General features: G+C 35.0%; 4 protein-coding genes across 5 annotated transcripts; 2 read left to right on the top strand and 2 right to left on the bottom strand.

Moving 5' to 3' along the window:
* The first annotated feature begins 107 nt into the window (after nt 1–107).
* On the top strand, nt 108–7,366 carry LOC114387862 (importin-4-like). The gene is made up of 21 exons (XM_028348085.1): nt 108–482; nt 564–696; nt 915–1,051; nt 1,151–1,196; nt 2,006–2,218; nt 2,318–2,821; nt 2,947–3,081; nt 3,192–3,407; nt 3,495–3,584; nt 3,661–3,905; nt 4,023–4,111; nt 4,585–4,625; nt 4,776–4,806; nt 4,902–5,024; nt 5,103–5,320; nt 5,392–5,487; nt 5,611–5,723; nt 5,929–6,064; nt 6,223–6,327; nt 6,415–6,757; nt 6,976–7,366. The coding sequence occupies exons 1-20, from the start codon at nt 208–210 to the stop codon at nt 6,613–6,615; spliced, it is 3,147 nt and encodes a 1,048-aa protein (XP_028203886.1). The 5' UTR covers nt 108–207; the 3' UTR covers nt 6,616–6,757; nt 6,976–7,366.
* Nucleotides 7,367–8,553: 1,187 nt separating this feature from the next.
* Nucleotides 8,554–14,970, top strand: LOC114387896 (membralin-like protein At1g60995). 2 transcript variants are annotated; one of them, XM_028348143.1, is made up of 15 exons: nt 8,554–8,941; nt 9,395–9,457; nt 9,637–10,074; nt 10,219–10,300; nt 10,633–10,694; nt 10,878–10,972; nt 11,204–11,283; nt 11,414–11,497; nt 11,656–11,772; nt 12,538–12,623; nt 12,742–12,848; nt 13,741–13,832; nt 13,907–13,983; nt 14,294–14,600; nt 14,701–14,970. In XM_028348143.1, exons 1-15 carry the CDS (start codon nt 8,789–8,791, stop codon nt 14,706–14,708), a joined length of 1,851 nt encoding a protein of 616 aa, XP_028203944.1. In that variant the 5' UTR covers nt 8,554–8,788; the 3' UTR covers nt 14,709–14,970. The 2 variants fall into 2 exon arrangements, with proteins under 2 accessions (XP_028203944.1, XP_028203942.1); XM_028348141.1 differs by having other exon boundaries at nt 8,555–8,941; nt 14,294–14,970.
* A 908-nt stretch (nt 14,971–15,878) lies between these two features.
* On the bottom strand, nt 15,879–18,064 carry LOC114386398 (chaperone protein DnaJ-like). Its single transcript, XM_028346398.1, has 3 exons — nt 17,795–18,064; nt 17,023–17,582; nt 15,879–16,880 (listed from the first exon to the last, which is right to left on the bottom strand). The coding sequence occupies exons 1-3, from the start codon at nt 17,930–17,932 to the stop codon at nt 16,433–16,435; spliced, it is 1,146 nt and encodes a 381-aa protein (XP_028202199.1). The 5' UTR covers nt 17,933–18,064; the 3' UTR covers nt 15,879–16,432.
* Nucleotides 18,065–18,819: 755 nt separating this feature from the next.
* On the bottom strand, nt 18,820–20,352 carry LOC114388071. Its single transcript, XM_028348405.1, has 3 exons — nt 20,120–20,352; nt 19,527–19,904; nt 18,820–18,954 (listed from the first exon to the last, which is right to left on the bottom strand). The coding sequence occupies exons 1-3, from the start codon at nt 20,282–20,284 to the stop codon at nt 18,820–18,822; spliced, it is 678 nt and encodes a 225-aa protein (XP_028204206.1). The 5' UTR covers nt 20,285–20,352.
* Nucleotides 20,353–20,595: the final 243 nt, after the last annotated feature.

Here is a 20,595-nt window from a genome sequence, read left to right as displayed (position 1 = left end):
ATATAGGTGATTTTAAGTCACACTGAAATAATGATGTTAATATTTATCACATGTTTAATATAGCTGCTGCTAATAATTTACCAAAACCCTGCTAAGTTGTGTTGTGTGTGTTAAGTTGCGGCAGGGCAGACATAAATATAAAAGCTTCCCTTTCCTTCCGACCTGAAGGCGAGAGGAAAACCCTGACTCGCGGCAGAGGAAGATCAGATGGCGCAGTCTCTGGAGCTGTTGCTGATTCAGTTCCTGATGCCCGACAACGACGCTCGCCGTCAGGCCGAGGACCAAATTAAGCGCCTCGCCAAGGACCCCCAGGTGGTTCCCGCCCTGGTTCAGCACATGCGCACCGCCAAAACCCCCAACGTCCGCCAGCTCGCCGCCGTCCTCCTCCGCAAGAAGATCACCGGCCACTGGGCCAAGCTCTCTCCCCAACTCAAACAGCTCGTTAAGCAGTCCCTCATTGAAACCATCACCATGGAGCACAGGTTCCTCTTCCTACCTATTTCTTTCGTAATCACTTTACTTCTTATTATTATCTCATTATTATTGAATCGTGTGCTTTGCAGTCCCCCTGTTAGGAAAGCCAGTGCCAACGTTGTCAGTATCGTTGCCAAGTACGCCGTTCCCTCCGGCGAGTGGCCCGATTTGTTGCCCTTTCTCTTCCAATGCAGTCAGAGTTCGCAGGATGACCATCGCGAAGTTAGTGCCTTCATCACCCTTATTTGTATTTTAGCATCTTCTAAACCATGACTTGTTACTTACTTTAGAATTTGAGAATGACTTAGAGAAGATGAATGAATGATGCTTTCGTTTTTACTAACTTCGTATTTCAATGCCTTTAATACCATCTCCTTTGTTTTTGCATTCTTGTTTGATGAACTTAGCATCTAACTGATTGTTGCTTTTTGGGATGTAAGGTGGCATTAATTCTCTTCAGTTCTTTAACCGAAACAATTGGGAATGCTTTCCGGCCGTATTTTGCAAATCTGCAAGCTCTTCTGCTCAAGTGCTTGCAGGATGAGACCAGCAACCGGGTTAGAGTTGCTGCCCTCAAGTGAGTTTATATGCTTTCATGGTGTAATTTTGTGCGCAATAAGCAATTGTTTTAGTATCATATTGTGTTGTTTATTGAGAATTATACCTGTTCTGTCAGGGCCGTGGGATCTTTTCTGGAATTCACTCATGACGAGGATGAAGTGGTGCGTCAGTGCTGTTTCTGTAGTTAAATAAAAGGCAAAAAAAAGTAGTATTGGTATTCATTTTCATTTTTTTAGTGTTAGCAAACCATGTTAGTTTCATCACTAGTTAGTGAAAGATTTCCATATTGGCTGCAATAAGTTCATAACCCAGAAATTTTAATGCGTAGCATATCAATGAGAATTAATCTACTGCAATCAACTCCCCGATTAGAACCTTCAGAGAGAGGGCCAAAGAAAGACATATGCAATAACAATTTCAACTGTACCACGCAACGAATTCACATTTACTTTAAAATATCAATGCTATTTAATGCTTCTTATTCTAAGGCCTTTTAAAGCTCTGTTTTTGTTGTACTCATGCTAGCTGTTGAACTATCACAGGGTGCCAAGAAACTTACTGGCACAATAATTATAGGGTTTTTTTTTCTCTATTATGAGTGGTTTATGGGATAATCCGCAAGTTTTTGGAATGAGTTACTTCATTGGTACCAATACATAGTCTCAGTGATTGAATGTCATGCATGGTATTTTGCACTTGTGTTAGCTGTAGTGATCTTTGCAAACACAATACTTGTGTTGTTAATGAAGCTATTCATCACGAGAAGTAATCATCTTAGTTTTTGAATTTTGATGTTCGTTGCATTCATTTGGTGCATCTATAATGAAGGCAATAGCTAGCTTATGCTTTGTGTGCAATTTTCAGTTTTGCAAGCTGCTTCTAAAATTATGTTACATTCAGCTGGAGCTGTATATTGTGTATTTTCTCCTAGTTTTTTTTTTCCTTGATTCATATATTATCATGTGTACAGATTAAGTTTCGTGAGTTCATTCCAAGCATCTTGAATGTATCGCGGCAGTGCCTTGCCTCAGGAGAAGAAGATGTTGCCATACTTGCTTTTGAAATTTTTGATGAGCTGATAGAATCTCCTGCACCTCTTCTTGGAGATTCAGTGAAATCTATAGTGCAGTTCTCCCTTGAGGTTTGCTCAAGTCAAAATTTAGAGTCTAACACACGTCATCAGGTTGGTTAGGATCATAGAGTATATTGCTATGACTTTTTATACTTTTGCTGTTATGGTTGTTTCATTCACTTGGTTGATGTTATTTGCTCCATCTAACAGGCAATTCAAATCATTTCATGGCTGGCAAAGTACAAGTCCAGCACTTTGAAAAAGCATAAGTTGATCATACCTATTCTACAAGTTTTATGCCCTTTGCTTGCCGAATCAACTAATGAAACTGAAGATGATGATCTTGCACCGGATCGGGCAGCTGCAGAAGTTATTGATACCATGGCTTTGAACATCCCAAAGCATGTTTTCCAACCAGTTTTTGAATTTGCTTCTGTAAGCTGTCAAAATGCAAACCCGAAGTTTCGGGAAGCATCTGTTACTGCTTTGGGTGTCATTTCAGAAGGTTGTTTGGAACTCATGAAAAGTAAGCTAGAACCTGTTCTCCATATTGTCCTGGGAGCTCTGAGGGACCCAGAACAAATGGTCAGAGGGGCAGCTTCCTTTGCTTTGGGTCAATTTGCTGAGCACTTACAGCCTGAAATTGTATCCCATTATGAGAGTGTTCTTCCCTGCATTTTAAATGCTCTTGAGGATGTATATGATGAAGTAAAGGTACACACTGGAGAAGAGAAAGGCTTGTCAATACAAAAAGAATATTACCTTAGAGCTACTACCAAAACTAAAAATTAAATAGATTGTCTGCATGTTGTCTAAGCATTAGATTTATATTCATGCAGGAGAAGTCATACTATGCGTTGGCTGCTTTTTGCGAGAACATGGGTGAAGACATCCTTCCTTTCTTAGATCCTTTGATGGGAAGACTGTTGACAGCTCTCCAAAATAGTTCCCAAGTCTTGCAGGAAACATGCATGGTATGGGGAAGATTTTGTATGGTGTAAAGATTGTCACAATTGCAATGTATCAGCTATTGGTTTGTTATTTTTCTATTTAAATTTATATTGTCCTCTGGATGTCCTTGCAGTCTGCCATTGGTTCTATAGCTTCTGCTGCAGAGCAAGCATTCATTCCTTATGCCGAAAGGGTTTTAGAGTTGATGAAAAGTTTCATGGTGTTAACTAATGACGAGGATCTTCGTTCCCGTGCAAGAGCAACTGAACTAGTTGGAATTGTTGCAATGTCTGTAGGGATAGCGAGAATGGAACCAATATTTCCTCCTTACATAGAAGCTGCAATTTCTGTAATTGCCTTGTCACTTAACTCTGTCACTGACTGTGCTATATGCCTTGGTCCCGGAATAATTTGAATTTTCTTCTGTTATTTTCAGGGATTTGGGCTGGAGTTTAGTGAGCTTCGGGAGTACACCCATGGATTCTTCAGCAATGTTGCTGAGATTTTGGATGCCAGTTTTGCAAAGGTATGCATAGATTTCACTATTCATTATTCCTATATGTTGCTTACTCTTACAGTTAAAATTTGGTATTGGTAAACAGTATCTTCCTCGTGTTGTGCCTCTTGCATTTTCTTCCTGCAATCTTGATGATGGCTCTGCGGTTGACATTGATGAGTGCGACGATGAAATCGCTAATGGATTTGGAGGAGTTTCATCAGATGATGAAGCTCACGATGAACCAAGAGTTCGAAATATAAGTATTAGAACTGGTGTGTTGGATGAAAAGGCAGCTGCAACCCAGGCCCTTGGCCTGTTTGCACAGCACACAAAGACTTTTTATGCACCGTATCCTTTAACTGAATTGTTTTTTTTTTTTAATAGTCTGGTTCTGGTTACTCCTTTAACAACAAAAACAACAAAATAACACTATTAGTTATGTTTGAATCCTTTAATCATTTTAAGCTACTTGGACGAGACACTAAGAATCTTGGTTAAACACTCCAGTTATTTTCATGAAGATGTTAGACTTCAGGCTATCATTTCTTTAAAACGTAAGTGGAAACTATTTTCAGAATGTTGTTCTGTTTTTAAAATTATGCTTGTTTGTTTTACCTATTCTCATTTTCTGCAGTTTCTCTCATTTATGCATGGCAGGAACCTTGTACTTTTTTTAAATAATTGTTTCTGGTTGTTTCAGTGCAAAATGAATTGTACCATGTAGAATATTAATCTGAATGATGCTGAATAACATACCATAGAGTTCCATGATGATATATGAACCTATCAATCAAACCATATATTCATACAAAAGCAATGAGGAAAAGATGGAAAAATATAATTCAGTGGAAGTAAACTGTCTTTATTGTCTGAGTATGATATTGTACATGTTTTGTCCTGCAAATTTGTATACATGTCCTTCTACCTTATTTGAGTTCTCAAATAAATACGGAAGTTTTTTTTTTCCATAGATTATGTGTGTGTGTATTGCCATTGATTGCTGATGTGTTTTTGATTTTAACCGCAGATACTTTAACTGCGGCCAATGCAATCTTCCAAAGTCAAAATGTAAGTTTGACCAATACCTCCTTGTTTTAACTTTGCATTCTTACTTTATCATAGAAGGACTTATTTTTATTTAATCATTTTGTTTCTTGGTCCCATTCCCATCTTTTGTTTGATTTTAACACCACAATTGACACTGCCTTTGTTTTTAAGGAAGGGGCTGCTAAAGCAAAAGAACTTCTCGGTGAGAACATCTACTGTTTGATTTTATTTTTTTATGGTAATGATAAGCCAGTTCATTTTGTCTGTATAACCTTTTGGGGCTGTTTGATTCATCAGATACTGTGATGAATATTTACATCAAGACTATGGTTGAAGATGATGACAAGGAAGTGGTTGCTCAAGCTTGCACTAGTGTGGCTGACATCATTAGAGATTATGGTTATGCAACTCTTGAGCCTTGTAAGCATACAATTTTGATCTATCATTTAAAGTCATTTTGCTGAGCTGATGCTAATGTGAGATTTACTCTACTATCAGACTTGTCCCAGCTTGTTGATGCAACTTCATTGTTGCTTCGGGAGCAATCTGCCTGTCAGCAGATAGAGTCAGACAGTGAAATTGATGATGTTGACAGTGCACATGATGAAGTGCTTATGGATGCAGTTTCAGATCTTCTCCCTGCATTTGCAAAGTCCATGGGTGCTCAATTTGCTCCCATTTTTGCACAGCTATTTGAACCTCTAATGAAATTTGCTGTGAGTTCGCAACCAATAACTTTTACTGTTAGGAATAAATCACAAATTAATATCCTCATTTTGAAATGCAGAAATCTTCTCGTCCTCCTCAAGATAGGACTATGGTAGTTGCCTGCCTAGCTGAAGTTGCTCAGAACATGGGTTCTCCTATTGCAAGCTATGTTGATGTAATTTTGTTACTCTTTTTCTTAATCTCTCTTACTTTTTCCTTTTGTGATTCCATTTTTCAATTAAAGTCGGAATTTTGACAATTGTAATTGATTTGTAATATGTGATATTATCTTTCTCAGAGGGTGATGCCCTTGGTACTTAAAGAACTAGCATCATCTGAGGCAACTAATAGAAGGAATGCTGCATTTTGTGTGGGAGAGTTGTGCAAAAATGGTCATGAACAAGCTTTGAAGTATCCTTTTTTTTCATGCCACCCACTTAATAGTTGTACGCCTATCTTTCTCTGTTTTGGGTTAGTTTATGGGAGTATATGATGATTCATGTCAATCGATATATATATATATATATATATATATATATATATATATATATATATGCTTTTTCGGGGGTAAGGTTCTTTTCCCGTATGCTTTACATTTTCTTTAATCCAATATCAGATACTATGACAATATATTACGTGGACTTCATCCCTTGTTTGGTGAGTCTGAGCCTGATGATGCAGTGAGAGATAATGCCGCTGGTGCCGTGGCAAGGATGATCATGGTACACCCTGAATCTATCCCATTAAACCAGGTAATGTCTGCTTTATTTATATGGATCATGCTTTCTCAATGAGAACTGTCATGAATACTTAAACTGATAGACATCACTCTAATTTCTTCAATTATAATATTGTTGTGTATACTTGATAGCCAATTGTTGGTATTCAATGTCTTTGATGCATTTTACAGGTTCTTCCTGTTTTCTTGAGAGTTCTTCCATTAAAAGAAGACCACGAGGAGTCTATGGCTGTCTATAGTTGTGTCTTCTCTCTTGTATTCTCATCCAATCCCCAGGTAAAAATTCTTTCCTTGTTTTCTTGTTTCCTCAAGGATAATATTGTCTTACCTAATTCAGTTTGTCCTTTTCTAAATGTAACACAGATCCTCTCCCTAGTCCCTGAATTAGTTAATCTTTTTGCTCAAGTGGTGGTATCACCTGTGGAGACGCCTGAAGTTAAAGCTGTAGTAGGCAGAGCTTTTTCTCATCTAATTTCATTATATGGGCAACAAATGCAACCTCTTCTGAGCAATCTCCCACCTGCACATGCAAACGCATTATCTGCATTTGCTCAACGGAGTTGATCGTGCAAACAATGAGCAAATCGATAATTTTATGCAATTTTTTACTTGTTTTACTTATCAAGTATGTTTTTGAAGAAATGTCTTGTTACACAGTTTTAAGTGGAGCTGTTCGGGTCGGGCAGAAGTTCATTGCCTTTACCAGGTATGCTACTTTTGGAAAATGTTACCAATTGGTTGACATGATATGATATTCCAATGTAGGAACAGATTTGCTAGGTAGAGTTTTCCTTGCAAGACATTTTCCCTGTAGTTTGCCTAACAACCTTGTCTAAATTATGGCCTTATGATTGCATTTTCCTTTTAATCAAATGTAATTCAAGTTCAATCCACTGCTTACTTTTGATTCTTTTCTTTCTGCAGGATGCTGATGCTTCTCAGAGCCTTCTCGTTTTTTTTTGGGAGACACGTTTCCCCCCATTTTTTAATTAATTATTTCTTGTGTTATTCTTTAGTTTTTAAAGTATATTAATTTTCCTTTCTTCCATATTATGAAATTTTGTTTGGTGTGTTTTCACACTGGGATGGAGGGGTGAGAGTTGTGTCGTGTTGAGGTTTATGTACTGAGAATCTATAGGTTCTTCAAAAGTTATTTGTCATATATTCTACAGTTCTGTGAAATGCTAGTTGTTTTTATTTTCAAACATCATCCACTGTAATTGACTGGTTTTTGGGTCAAACACCATAACTTATTGAATAGTATTGGATCTTCCGAAAGCCCTCGAACTTGAGGGGAGGTTGCTTTATCCGTTAATTGCACCACCTCTCTTTTTTTCTTTTGTGATTTCAAAATTATCCTTGTCTGAACAAGAAAGATGAGTGTTTCTTTTTGGAATTTTAATTTTGGATTTTTTTTTTCGAAATTTAATTCTGGAAGTGATCAAGGAAGTGTTGGAAATAAAATTTTAGTAGATTTTTAGACACATAATTTATTTTAGTTTCATAATGTAAATCTCGTGGAATTTTGGAATGTATTAGACAATTTACCGGATTAAATTTCTGAAAGTGATTTCTTCCAGTTCAGATATGGGTAATTATAGTAATTTATTGCAGAGAGAGCTAAATACCAGGTTTCCGAATTAAATTTACACACGAGAATAAATTTGGTGGAATATATTAAGGTTTTGTTAGACTATCTTGAAAAGTGATTGCATGATGTAATTGATACTTTTTTTAATCTTTTCAAAAGTATAGTAAAACACTTATTTTGAGCTCTCTTTAATAATCTATTTTATTAAAAAAAACACTATAAACAGACATTTTAAATAAGTTTTCATTCTTTTAATACTTATAAAGCTTGTTAACATATTGTATACATTTTTGTTATTTTTGAACAAATAATAATTTATTTTAGAAATATTGAGATTCAATTTGTAAATAAAGATGAAAATAATAGATTAAAACTTAAAAGACACAAGTTAAGAAAAATTCTTATAAATGAAAAAAATAATTTAAAATGCTTTCATTGAAAAATAACTCAAATATGCTCTTGTTTTTCTAATTTATATATGAGCGATTGAAAATATAAAATTTTATATTATCATTCAATCATAAATTATTATCGATATAATTTTTAAGATAATTATTATAAAAATTAATAAATTCATCATATATAATATTTTACTTTTTTAACACATAATTTATTAAGGATTCTTCTTCTCTCATTTAAATATGTATTTTACAAATGCAAAACTAATTGAGAAATTTCTTCTTTCAACCATTTCAAATTTTCATCCTTTTTTCATATTTTATGTACTTGATTTTTTTAATATCTATTTCAATTTATCCTCTTTTATTCCTGTTTGTAAATTGTATTTTAATATTTCTTTTAAAAAAACGGTCAATGATTAAAAGAAAATGTATTTCTAAATTGTACATTAAACATTTCTTAAAAAAAGAGTAAAGGTGGAGAGAGATGAAGCAGGACGCAAAGACGGACGGGATAATATTATTCTCGATCTGACTGATTGCGCTGGGCTAGAATAGATTATAGATATTATCTCATTCCTTTCACCAAACAGAACACGCACGACAACAGATAATAAAATATTGATTTTGACTGTACTTTATCTTGGTACTAATCCAATTCCTCGAGGGAAACGTGAAGATGATCATCCACAACCACAGCATCATTTCCAAACAAAACCAAATTTGATTTCCCGTTTCATTGGTATTGATGGATCCGGAGCAGACTTTCATACGCGTGCAGGAGAGGTTTTCTCAGATGCTGACGCCCAAAGTCAGAGTTGCTTTGGAGTATCTCTACCTGTTCATCGCCATAACCTTATTCTGCATTCTCGTTGTTATGCACGCTAATTACGTTCAACAGGTCTTCTTCTCTTTTATTTTATTTTTATTTACGGCTTTTCCATTTTAAATACGTCCCTGCTGTTTATGCGTAAAACTCCCTGGAATTAGAATTGATATTTATAGAAGAAATGCAACAACGCATGCTCAGACACATCGTTCTACTCTTCAACACTTGAAATCCATTTTTGGGAAATGCAAACCTACTTTTCATGCATTCAAAATCTAAAACAACTCTAATTCTACCACCATTTTCATGAGTGCACAGTAGACTCCAGCCCTAATCATGAGATTACAAAACTTATTTGTTCCTATCCTATGTGAGGATTTTAGTGTTTTGTTTGGTAACCCAAGAATCCAGTTTACTTCATAGTTCGTAATTATTCATGGTTTGCTGCTTGGGTTAGAATCAACTTCATTTTAAAAAAAATAAAAAATCTTTGGTTTCTTATATATTTTTCTTCTCTGTGTGAAGCCTGGGTGTTCAAGTGAGCTATCCGGAGTAGTGACATCAGAAGCCCAACTTATTCAGATTAAGGTATATATTGCCTTCCATTTTTTAAATGCACATTCTAAATACGTGCTTTTAGAAGTTTTTCTTTCGTCTTTCATTTTGGTAGCAATAACATACTTTAAGGTTTAACTATTTGGGAGATCATTTTTCTATGTTCCTTTAGTTGTTTTGCTGCATACATGACACATTTGAATTCCTTGTAGATAACCAGTGCCGGCCTGTGGTCTCATAATGATTCTGAATCAAACAGAATAGATCCCCCTGAAACAGAAATTGTAAAAGACAAAATGGAGATTTCTGATGTCAGTGGAGATAAATTGCCATTTTTGGCTTCCAAGCTTTGGTGGAACTGGATTGGTTCAGGTGCTAGGAGAGGAAAATTGGTATTCAAGTTTTGGAAAACTGACACTGAGTTTCTTGAACATCAAGCTGAAACCTCTACAAGTAATCAAAACACCAGGCCAGTGGGTGAAGATGCTGTCATCAAAATTGATAAAGAGGACCCACCAAAAAGTTTTACTTTATCAGCCAAAGAGACATTAAAAGCAGCAATTATACATTTTGGTAAAAAGTGGTATAGGCGCATCTCATTCATTTGGAGGCACACCATGCAGATCATCGGAAGTTTTCAGAAGCTATGGGTAAGTAGAATTATATTATTTCTTGGAGCTAGATTAGACCATATATGTTATGCTGATGAATTCTGGTTGTTTCTAGCCAGAATTTATAAATTTAAGATCAATTTGACTAAAAAAATCTGCTAAGCTTTGAATTTTCAAGTGTAGAATATTGCTGGTGTACACTTAAATCTTGATATTCCCAAATGGATGCATATCCTTCGTTTGGACAGGCTTAACACCAATGCAGGTAATGAAAATATTTTCCTCTTAAGTTTAAATTATAATGTTCCTTTGCAATTTGTGTTCCTCACTTGGTAAATTTTACATGCTGATAATTTTGCTAGTGTAAAAATGGGTTCTATACGTATTCTTGGATTTTTATGTTTTATTGTCTTTTAATTAGAAATTTATGAAGTATAGGATATTGGAAATAATTAATTTCTGAGCCTTTGCAATGTGCATTATGAATTTGTCTTAAATGAATGTGTATAATTTTTATCTGACTCACTCCTCTCTCTTTGTTTCTCACATTCTATTGTGTTTGTGTTATTGTTCAATAAGTTTTGTTTTCAATTTCAGTGCAATGGCTTAACAAGAAAGGAAAGTTATTTGAACCCACATATCTTTATACTATGGAAAAGGTGTGTTATTTTTCTTCTGTATTCAATTTTTAAGTTGATTAAGACTGAACTGTCTGAAACATAGTACGTACTTGTATTTCTGAAGTAGATTCTGTCAGTTTGTTGAAGCTACTTTTGATGTTGATCTGTAATTTATTTGAGACTTCTCTTCTCTATTGTTGATTGTGTAATCTTATTCTGCAGGGGTATTTCTTGTTACCTGAAAGTGCTAAATCTCATCATAATATACGTACTGTGAATGTTAGCATATCAGCTTGGCACTCCTGCTTTGGAAACAGGTAAGAATAAGTATTAGCATGATTATATTGTTTCTATCTAGAAAGTGATAAGTTATCTCCATTGAGAGCTACTTTTACATAGTTTTAATGACGAAAGGTGTAAATTGAATTAAATTGTTTTGCTCATAGGAAAAAATTTCTCAGGATTTCATTGATATTATGTAGTAATGTTTAATATTTTATTAAGATTTTATCCTGTATTTTTCAATTGAATATATTTTTCATTTTTAGGTGGCAGCAACTACTCATAAACAGATTTGTCGGATATGATACGATTTTAATCAATAGTTTATTGAGTTCTCCTGGTCAAGGTAACTGCCTGTTATCTGGATAAACTAATTTATGTAATTGTCCTAACAACTGCTTTGAACATTGTCATTCACATACTTTGAACTTTCACAATTTAATTATGGCTCAAATTCTTTCGGGACTTCATGGCAGGTTATCTTTATAACTATCAAACAAAGGAATTCTATAACCTTAGTTATGCACAAGAAGTTCCGGAAGGCCCAGCTAGGTTTGGAGGTTTGTTGATTTATCCTTCTATCTGCCTGAGCACCCCATATTTGAAGAGATTGTTTTCATGATCTCAACTTTAATATGAGTTTCTCCTGTTTGCCCAATAATTCAGAACTTCTACTGTTGGCTTGTAACAATTAACATGTATCATTTTGCCTGTGCAGACTATCTTGTAACAAAGTGTGGCGTGCTTATGATGTCCTTGTTTGTATTTTTTACTACCACAATGTCAGTATCATTTACATTAAGAGAAACACAGACTCGCATGCTGAAGTTCACGGGTAGGAATTGTTTGTTCATTATACAGAGGTTTCATCATGTGAAAACTGATTTGGTGATTCCTGCTCGCTTGCATCTATCCTGTTATTTTGTCCATTGCCCCATGTGATAATTGCTTGCCTTTAAATTCACCTAAAATAGTTTAGAGGCAATCATTAAGTGAGGGTTGTCCAGAGGTGCTATCACTTTGTGATCAATTCATCATAGACGCGAGCTGTTTCGCGATCTACAACGGTGCATTATAAGATGTTGCCATCGAAGACAAATGAATAGAGGTGGGCACTTATTGAAGTGAATAAGCTAATGTAGGGTTGGGATAAAAATCCAAATGCATTAGGGTTCAAACCCTGCTCTTGATACCATGATAGAATTCAGAGAGAGAATGATTCATGTAACTGAAAATAAACTGTATTATTGATTCTGTAAATGACAGTTACCATGATAGAAATCATCTATTTATAGATGACAGACACTGACTATGGGTCATCTGATAAGCTGGGCCCATACTTCTAACCAAAGCCCAATCAGAGAAAGAAAAAGAAAAGTACAGTGCAAGCATGAGAATTGATCTCTAATACTATTCTCTAATAGTGATTGGAAGGTTTATTCTAAAGGTCATTCGTCCACAAAGTCTTGTGGATTAAGTGTGCTAACTCTAAAATAAAGCCATTTGCCACTATCAAATATGCCAAATTCTGTTCATGGTTTTGCCATACTTTTCTGCAAATGGGATGGGATTAGTTTTTCACCTCTGCTAGTCTTTACAGTGCAGCTTCAACACCATGCACGGCATCGCCTTCCAACATTTCAGCTGATCTTTGTACATGTGATTGAATCACTAGTTTTTGTTCCTGTAAGCACTCATTTTAATTTATTTACTTTTGTCAAAAGTTTCTATTTAAATTGTCTCGTATTTGTGCTATTTCTTATTCTATTAGCTTTGCTGATGAATTGCTTATTGATTTCTGCAGATTATGATTGGCATTCTGTTTTTTCTCTTTGAGTTTTATGATGATCAGCTACTTGCCTTCATGGTCTTGATTCTTGTCTGGTTGTGTGAACTTTTTACTCTCATCAGGTCTCTCTCTCTCTCTCTCTCTCTCTCTCTCTCTCTATGTATGTATATATATTATGTGAGTAATCAAGTATGTTATTAAGATAGCATGTCTGATGAACTTGTTGCTTAAAAATAATTTTTGGTTTTATAACCAGTTGGGGCTTGGTTGTGTACTGGAGTCAACGCAAGTGGGTCATTAAGTTGCATATTTATCCAATTCAATTAGCCTGTATTTTAGTTTTTGTTGCCAAAAGTATTGTGAGCTATAGTCATTTATTGCATCGTAAGTTTACTATTTCTTTTTAGCTTTTGGCCATTGGACTACTATTCCATTCAGAGGGCAAGTCCAAATGTACTTTTCCCAATTTTGGATTGGTTAAAAGTGAATACAACTATAGCAAAACTACTTTTTTATTTTTCATCCATAACCAAAAAGATGCCTTTACTGGAGTTTATATGCCAATTTATTAATTGATTATTGTGATGACTGTACTTAATTAACAAATGATTAATCTGGCAACATTGTTAGCACTTGATCCCTAACCAGGAAGATTTAGAAAAGAAATAAGGATGAGCCCAGAAATGAACTGGGCCAACCCCTGTTAGTTACTTAGTTAAGCTTGTAATCTGTTTGAATAGTTAATTAGTTAGGCTGTTATAAAAAGAGACAGAGGAGGTAGAGAGATGGTGTTAATCATTTCTTTTGGTATTCCTTAGGAAGAAAGTTCTGTAATCACTCTCTTCCTAACCCCAGTTCCTTGATCCTTGGATAAAGGGGATCACATTAATCAAGTTTCTACATATTTTGTTTGTTCTTTTAATATCTGGACCAGTATCTGTTACACATTTTCATGCACATTTGTGGGGTTGTGGTCCAGCGTATGATAATGAGTGTGTTCATTGTAACTTGCAGTGTCCGAACACCAATATCAATGAAGTTCTTTCCTCGCTTCTTTTTGCTGTATTTCCTGGTCTTCCACATATATTTCTTCTCTTATGCTTACGGTATGGTCATACTGTTTTTCTATTTGTTGGTTTAAGTTAATTTCATTTGGAAATAATGAGTTTTAAATTTTCAGGTTTTTCGTATTTGGCTCTTTCTACAACCGCGGCTTTTATGCAACACCTTATCCTGTACTTTTGGAATCGGTTTGAGGTGATGAGTGATGACATTGGCCTATTACAAATCCCAATATTTTTCTTTTCATTTGGGCTTTTTAATAATTTTTTTGTCTTAAGAGAGACTTTTGGAATCGGTTTGAGGTAAAGTGTGATGTATGAGGTTTGAAAAAACATGCTAACGTATTCATTCTAGAATTAGGAAAAGGAATGTGATTTCCTGTTTAATTCTAGTTTATATTTAAAATGTCTATTATTGTAATCATGTTTCTTTTAGAAGCTTTATATATGTTAACTATAAATTTGCTCGGGTTTACTTTACTGAAATCTAACAACAATGTTATTAGGTACCGGCACTGCAAAGGTACATGCAAAATCGACGGTCACAACTTCAGCAACACCCAGACTTCCACATTACCTCTTCCACCATTCTTGCATCAACGTTACACATCACAAGATTGAACACAAGAAACCAGGGATTAAATAACGTTGACTTGGCTACTGGAGCAGGGTTGAGACCTGGTTTTGATCAATCAATGCCCCAAAATGGACCAGGAGTTGCCGATCCTCAAGATCGGTCAGAAAATAATCGAGACAGGGTTGCGAACCCTGCCCAGATTCCTGGGCAAGCTGACATTCGACAAGCAGAAAGGGGTCCGAACCCTGGATCCATGAATTCATTCAGTTCTTTGTTATTATGGATCTTAGGAGGTGCTTCGTCTGAGGGCCTAAACTCGTTTTTTTCAATGTTCAGAGACGTGAGAGAGCAAGGACAAGTTTTTAATGAAACACCTGGGGCTGGGGCTGGTGATGAAAGCCGTGAGAATCAGGATAATATTGACAGATAGCGGTGAAGAGGTGGAGAGCTTGTTAATATAGGAAGGAACAACGTACGTATGTCATATAGGGGACTGCTTTCTGCTCGGTCCAAATTAAAAAAGCTCAACAAAATGTTTGTACAATAATATTCTTTATAGCTTTTGCTTTATAAATGCTGAAAATTTATGCTAGTTCTGTCCTGAAAGAAAGTTTTACCGAATTTATTTTATCTTACAAAATAAAATTATATTTTTTTTAACATATTCCCATTATTTTTACGGTTAAACCTATAAATAAATTATTATTTTTAATAACTTATTGAATAAGTATATAATTTTTTAAATGAAAGCCAAAATATAAATTCCATTCAACAGATCAAATTAACATTTTAATCAAAATACTTGGGTACGGTTCAGAAAATTCTCAGTATGCTCCGTCCTAAAATAGTACTTGTGTTACATGTTAGTGCAATTTCTGCAAATTTTTTTTACCGTGAATGCAACATAATTCAAAAGCACCAACAACATCCAGCACGATGGGTAGATAATTGAGTTTTTAAAACATATATATGTTTACAAAAGTTTGATTTCTAAACGGTGTGTATGAAAATATTTTATTGTGAGAAATAAAATTCATTTTAATGATCTTTACATTTTGACTTCCGACTGAGATACCTTGTTTTCAGGAAGAAAAAAAACATAATTCAAAAGGCTAATATAAAGAACCTGAAATAGAAGTACTCTTTATTTGAATATTTGATTACTTGACTTCTCAGGAAGACCTGCTTCCTGATGGAATGGAGCTGCACGTCTATTGAGCTCGGTTTCTCTAAACAAGGAAGGGCATTTGTTCTTTTGTCATTGCCCTTCTGCATGAAATAATTAATCTGATTCTGATCTTCTAAGCTCTTGCGAGGGGAAAGATATAAATGTAGGCTTAGTTATAACACCACAGACTAGCATAGTTTAATGTGACTTCACATGCAACCTTGAAGCATATTATTACAGCCGATATAAAAAGGTTGCTAATTGCTATTACTTCCACTTTAATTTTTCTCGTTCTCTTGTCTTGTTTGGTTGAAAAGAGGAAAATGGATATTTGCTCATAGTAGTTTATAGCAGAAGCTGAAGTAACAGAGACCTGGTGAAAAGTTGTTACATTTGATGACTATTGTTATAGATAGATACATAAATTATATCTTTGGAGACACTGATCTCAAATATTTGGTCAAGTAACAGTTATGTACTCCTACGAGTCGGTAACCTAGTGATAATAATGTAGATGTTGCATTCTGTATCCCGGCTTTGGCCTTGAATGGTGCAAACTGTGCTTGTAGCTAGGCAAGTTGACAAGATACATATTCGGTCTGGAAGAAAGCAATCCAAAGATCTTCCATTTGTCAAAGACAACATCAAGGGAGCACTGATGGAAGTTCCCTTTCTTTTTCAACAGCCCTGACCTCCCCCATATGGAAGCTCAAGTGCACGAAATCCATTCTCGCGGCACGAAATGCATCCATTATTGTTGTGCTTCAGTACTATTGGTGATGTTGGGCTGGATAGGACTGACTATGCATGCATGATATCAAATTTTTTTTTAACTGATAATAAAATACCTCTTTGTCCTCTGTCTTGGCAAATTTGTGCATCTGCATACAACTATGGTCATTAGCAACAATCTTGCAGGATACTAGCAGCTTCTTTCCGTTGTTCTTCACTTAATTCTGTGGGGAATTCAATGAAGAATTTGACATGAAGATCACCTCTTATCCCGTTATTTTTGGGGTTTGGCATTCCTTGACCTTTGATAACCTTCTCATATCCTGGGTATATGACATTATTCTCGAATGACAAACCCATATTCTCCCCTCCTAATAGAGGGATTGATATGAAGCAGCCTGTTAGTGCATCTACTAGAGGAATCTCAACACATATTTCCAAATCATTGCCTTCTCTCCTAAACAAAGGGTGCTTTTTTTCATCAATCAAGAATACTATATCAGAAGGGAGGTATCCAGGTTTCTCATCACCTACTCCTTCAAATGTAATCTTTGTTCCTTTTCTCCATCCCGGCTTCACCTCAATTTTCAAAATCTCCTCTTCTTGGATAATTACCCTGTTGAAAAATTTTAAGTTAGTAATGCTCTTCTAAGCAGATAGCACTTCAAAGAACATTGAATTTCTACGCCCTATGTACACTAGCATGCTACAGAGCAACACAAAATATTCATCTATAAGATCACTTGACAGAAACATACCCGGGATATTTGATGACATCTCTAGTAACTTTAATCTTTTTTATGCATCCAAAGCATAAATTCTCGAGCGTGCAATGCAGCTTTCTCTCAACTTCTGGGGGTTTCCTTCTAGCTGTTGTCTGTGAAAATATGATAGGTGTTGTTAACCTACAACTCAGATTGCTTGACAGAGAGACTGCAGGGATGTATTCAGGCTTTCGGGTGGTCTTTAAGCATGCATCTGCATCTTTTGTTGGAGACGCTACATGGTTGGTTAACTTAGGTTCAGAGATGTTCAACTTACTTGACAAAGAAGCCGGGGAACCCCTTCTGCTCATAATCCTTTTGAGAGATGATGCAGCAATTTCGGTGGCACTCCTTCGACCAGAACTAGAAGAACTTCTTGATAGAGAGGTTGGTGTTGTGCATCGCCTGCTTCCATGCCTTGACATAGGCCTTGATTTTAGTGTTGGTGTTTTAGATCTTCTACTTGCAGCCCTTGACAAAAATTTAGGACTCCAAATGTCTTCATCCACTCTTTTATTATCATTTTCCTCAAACCTTGGGGGTGTTATTGGCTCCTGCATGCATAAAAGATCATGAGAATAATATCTCATAACATCACGCATATTGTAACTTTATATGAATGCATATGATTTATTTTCCTTTAATTTGTCTGATGGTGAGTTTCATTAACTCAAAACTATATATATAGCAATGTTATGTGTTGTTTGATTGACAAAATTAAGTTGAGGAGCTAGCATGCATGCACATTGCAAAGATTTAAGATTACCTCGGGGTTTTTCTTGTCATGGTGGTGTCTTTTGGATACAAGCGATTTGTAAGCCTTGCTAACGTCTTTCAAGGATTTATTTTTAATCTTAAAGAGGTGGTGCAAATCCAATGGTTGAGAACGTGGGTGATCTCCCATTGGATTTGAGCTAGCTAGGGGAAGAGGGGTTTGGAGGAGCAGAAAGGGAGGAAAATTAAACAAGATATATTATTGTAAGAGGGATGAAGAAAAGACAAGAAGAAGAAAGGTTACACAATATCCAGAGGAAGACAAGAGCTTGGTGGAAGGAAACAAAGGTGAAGAAACGTTTGATTGTGTTATTGTTTCATGTTACGTGGACTTTACCCTATATTTAGTGTGGTGAGACGTGATAATCTCTATTCAGAACACAACTTGTGCTAAACGAACTTGTAATTAGAATTCTTGTTATGGTTGTTATCAACAAACCAATCATTTTAGCCTTATATTCATTTGGCCGATTTAGAAATTTTAGATGGTGGGTAAAATAATATATGCAATATAAATTTGTTCAAAAAATAGAGAAATTGCATACAAGTTTTTCCTTTTATTTGCTTAAACATTCAAGGTTATATACTATCTACTCCTTTTTATAAGAAATAAGTTATAGAGTAATATACACTATAACTTATTTCTTATAAAATACACTATAGGTAGTATTAATTATTCCAAGATTAGTCTCCAAGTATTGTCATATATTGTAATGTTGTTAAGCAAAAAAGAAAATATAAGTAATTGAAAAACCACCATATATAATGTCATGGGGATATGATTATCATCCCGAAATGTGATACTTCTATTGAAAAGCAAAATACGGGTGGGCTTTGATTGCTGGTAGTCCTAGCATATAATTGGCGTTTGCCCATATTAAAAGTGCCTTACTTTTATCCATAAAAAAAAAAATCCCAAAATGCTAGAGAAACACTCAGATAGGCGAACTATGTAATTCAAAATATGGAGAAATGGCCATGAAGTACAAAAGGTGGAGCAGCACATTGGCCCTTCATTTAGAGATTTGAATCCCTTTCCACGGTTTCAGCTGGGACAGAAGCATCACCTTCATCTGAAACTGCCGCAGGGAGGCCACTGCCTGTACCCTTCACCATCTTAAGGTATTGAAGGCCACAAGCATTGCACAAAGTCTGTAGAAAAAAAATAATATTAAAACAAACTCATTGGACTTCAACTAACCATGCATGCTCATTCAGATACTGAATGAGCTTTAAAATTGTATTTGTACCCAATAGCACATGCATGTATGAATATCATAAAATATCATTTAAAAAAGTGTAATTTTCTTATATTGTCATTTGCATTCTCAATTAATCTAGTAAACAACAATTTTAATCCTTAAAAGTATATAAAAAAATGTAATCCATCAACCCTCTATGACATCAGTCCAAAATTTTTAAAAAAAAGTGTGATGTACATTATAATATTAGCATGTGTTTAGGGATCAAAATGATATTAAACACTTGAGATTAGGGACTTGTATAAAATAACTGGAAATTTTAGGGTTTTTTTTTTTTTTACTTTTCTTTACTTTAGAGATTAATGTGATAAAGTTATATTTCTAGTAACTAAAATGGTAGTTTACTCGTAATTAATCATCTTAAATATAACCTTAAAGGAGTTATTATAAAAGTAAACTACATGTCTATGTAATTAGATGACTGAGTCAATTCTCATTCAATTATATATATATATACATAACAGATAAGAAACCGGGTTTGGTCATAGATACATACATGTAGGATGTTACATATATAGGTGATAGGTGCATATGTGTTTTAAGTTGTTCACTATTTACCTTTGGTCCCAGAGGTCCCTTGCGCCACATGGGAGTTTTTCTTGTTTTACAATAAAAATTAGTGCAGAGTTTATCTGGATCAGTACTCTGCTTAGATTCTGCACCTCGATAGTGGCGGCGACGACGAAGGTATTGAGAGATTCTTGCTGGTGTAAAGGAGACAGAGGCAATATACTTGGGTTCAACTTGCCTCGTATCTTCAGAGGTAGCTCCCTTAGCAGCAGAATTTGCTTGAATAGTTGTGTCCCGGTTATTTGCAATTGCATCCTCTATGTTCATGTTCTGTTCACAACCATACTTTGGCTTATTGTCAATAATGTTATTTTGTACACGATTCTTAGTTTGTTACGCTACCATTTGGTAACGGTATTGTGATGGAGATTGGAGAATAATGGAAGCTATCTTGACATTTTTACATCAATTAATTTTATTAAAGAAATTTGTTACTTGGATTCATGATAAACCTAGCTACATATATAATCAATGCTAGGACTTACTTCAATGCTATTTTTACAAGCCTGCTGAGTAGTATTCACGAGAATGGGCGATGAAAACTCGTTTTCAGCATTCACATGATCAAATTCCTCCACATATGCAATGTTCAAGTCGAAGTCATGAACCAGCTTTGAATTGGATGCTTCATTAGTCTTTCCAGAATCCATACTCTTGATGACTCCTATAACTGATGATAAGGAAAGGGCAATTTTTCAACACATAAGCTATTGGTAACATATATAAGAGTTTTAACAAGAAATGAATAATTAAGAAGTTTTGTAAGAACTTTAATAGATAACGAATCTTTATTTTTAGATTGAAGAAAAAGGATATGGAATCAAATAATAATATGCTAAGTTAATTACATTGTTTGAGTTGTTTCAAATAGAATGAAATTGAACAAAACTTTTCATGTAAAATTTATTTCATTCTATTTTAACTAATTTTCTTTTTTTTCCTCCTTAAAATACAAGAAAAA

Source organism: Glycine soja, chromosome 15 (genome assembly GCF_004193775.1).
Source record: "Glycine soja cultivar W05 chromosome 15, ASM419377v2, whole genome shotgun sequence".
NCBI classification, from domain to species: domain Eukaryota; kingdom Viridiplantae; phylum Streptophyta; class Magnoliopsida; order Fabales; family Fabaceae; genus Glycine; species Glycine soja.
The sequence above is the reverse complement of the archived record's forward strand: the minus strand, read 5'-3'. Positions and strand labels throughout refer to the sequence as shown.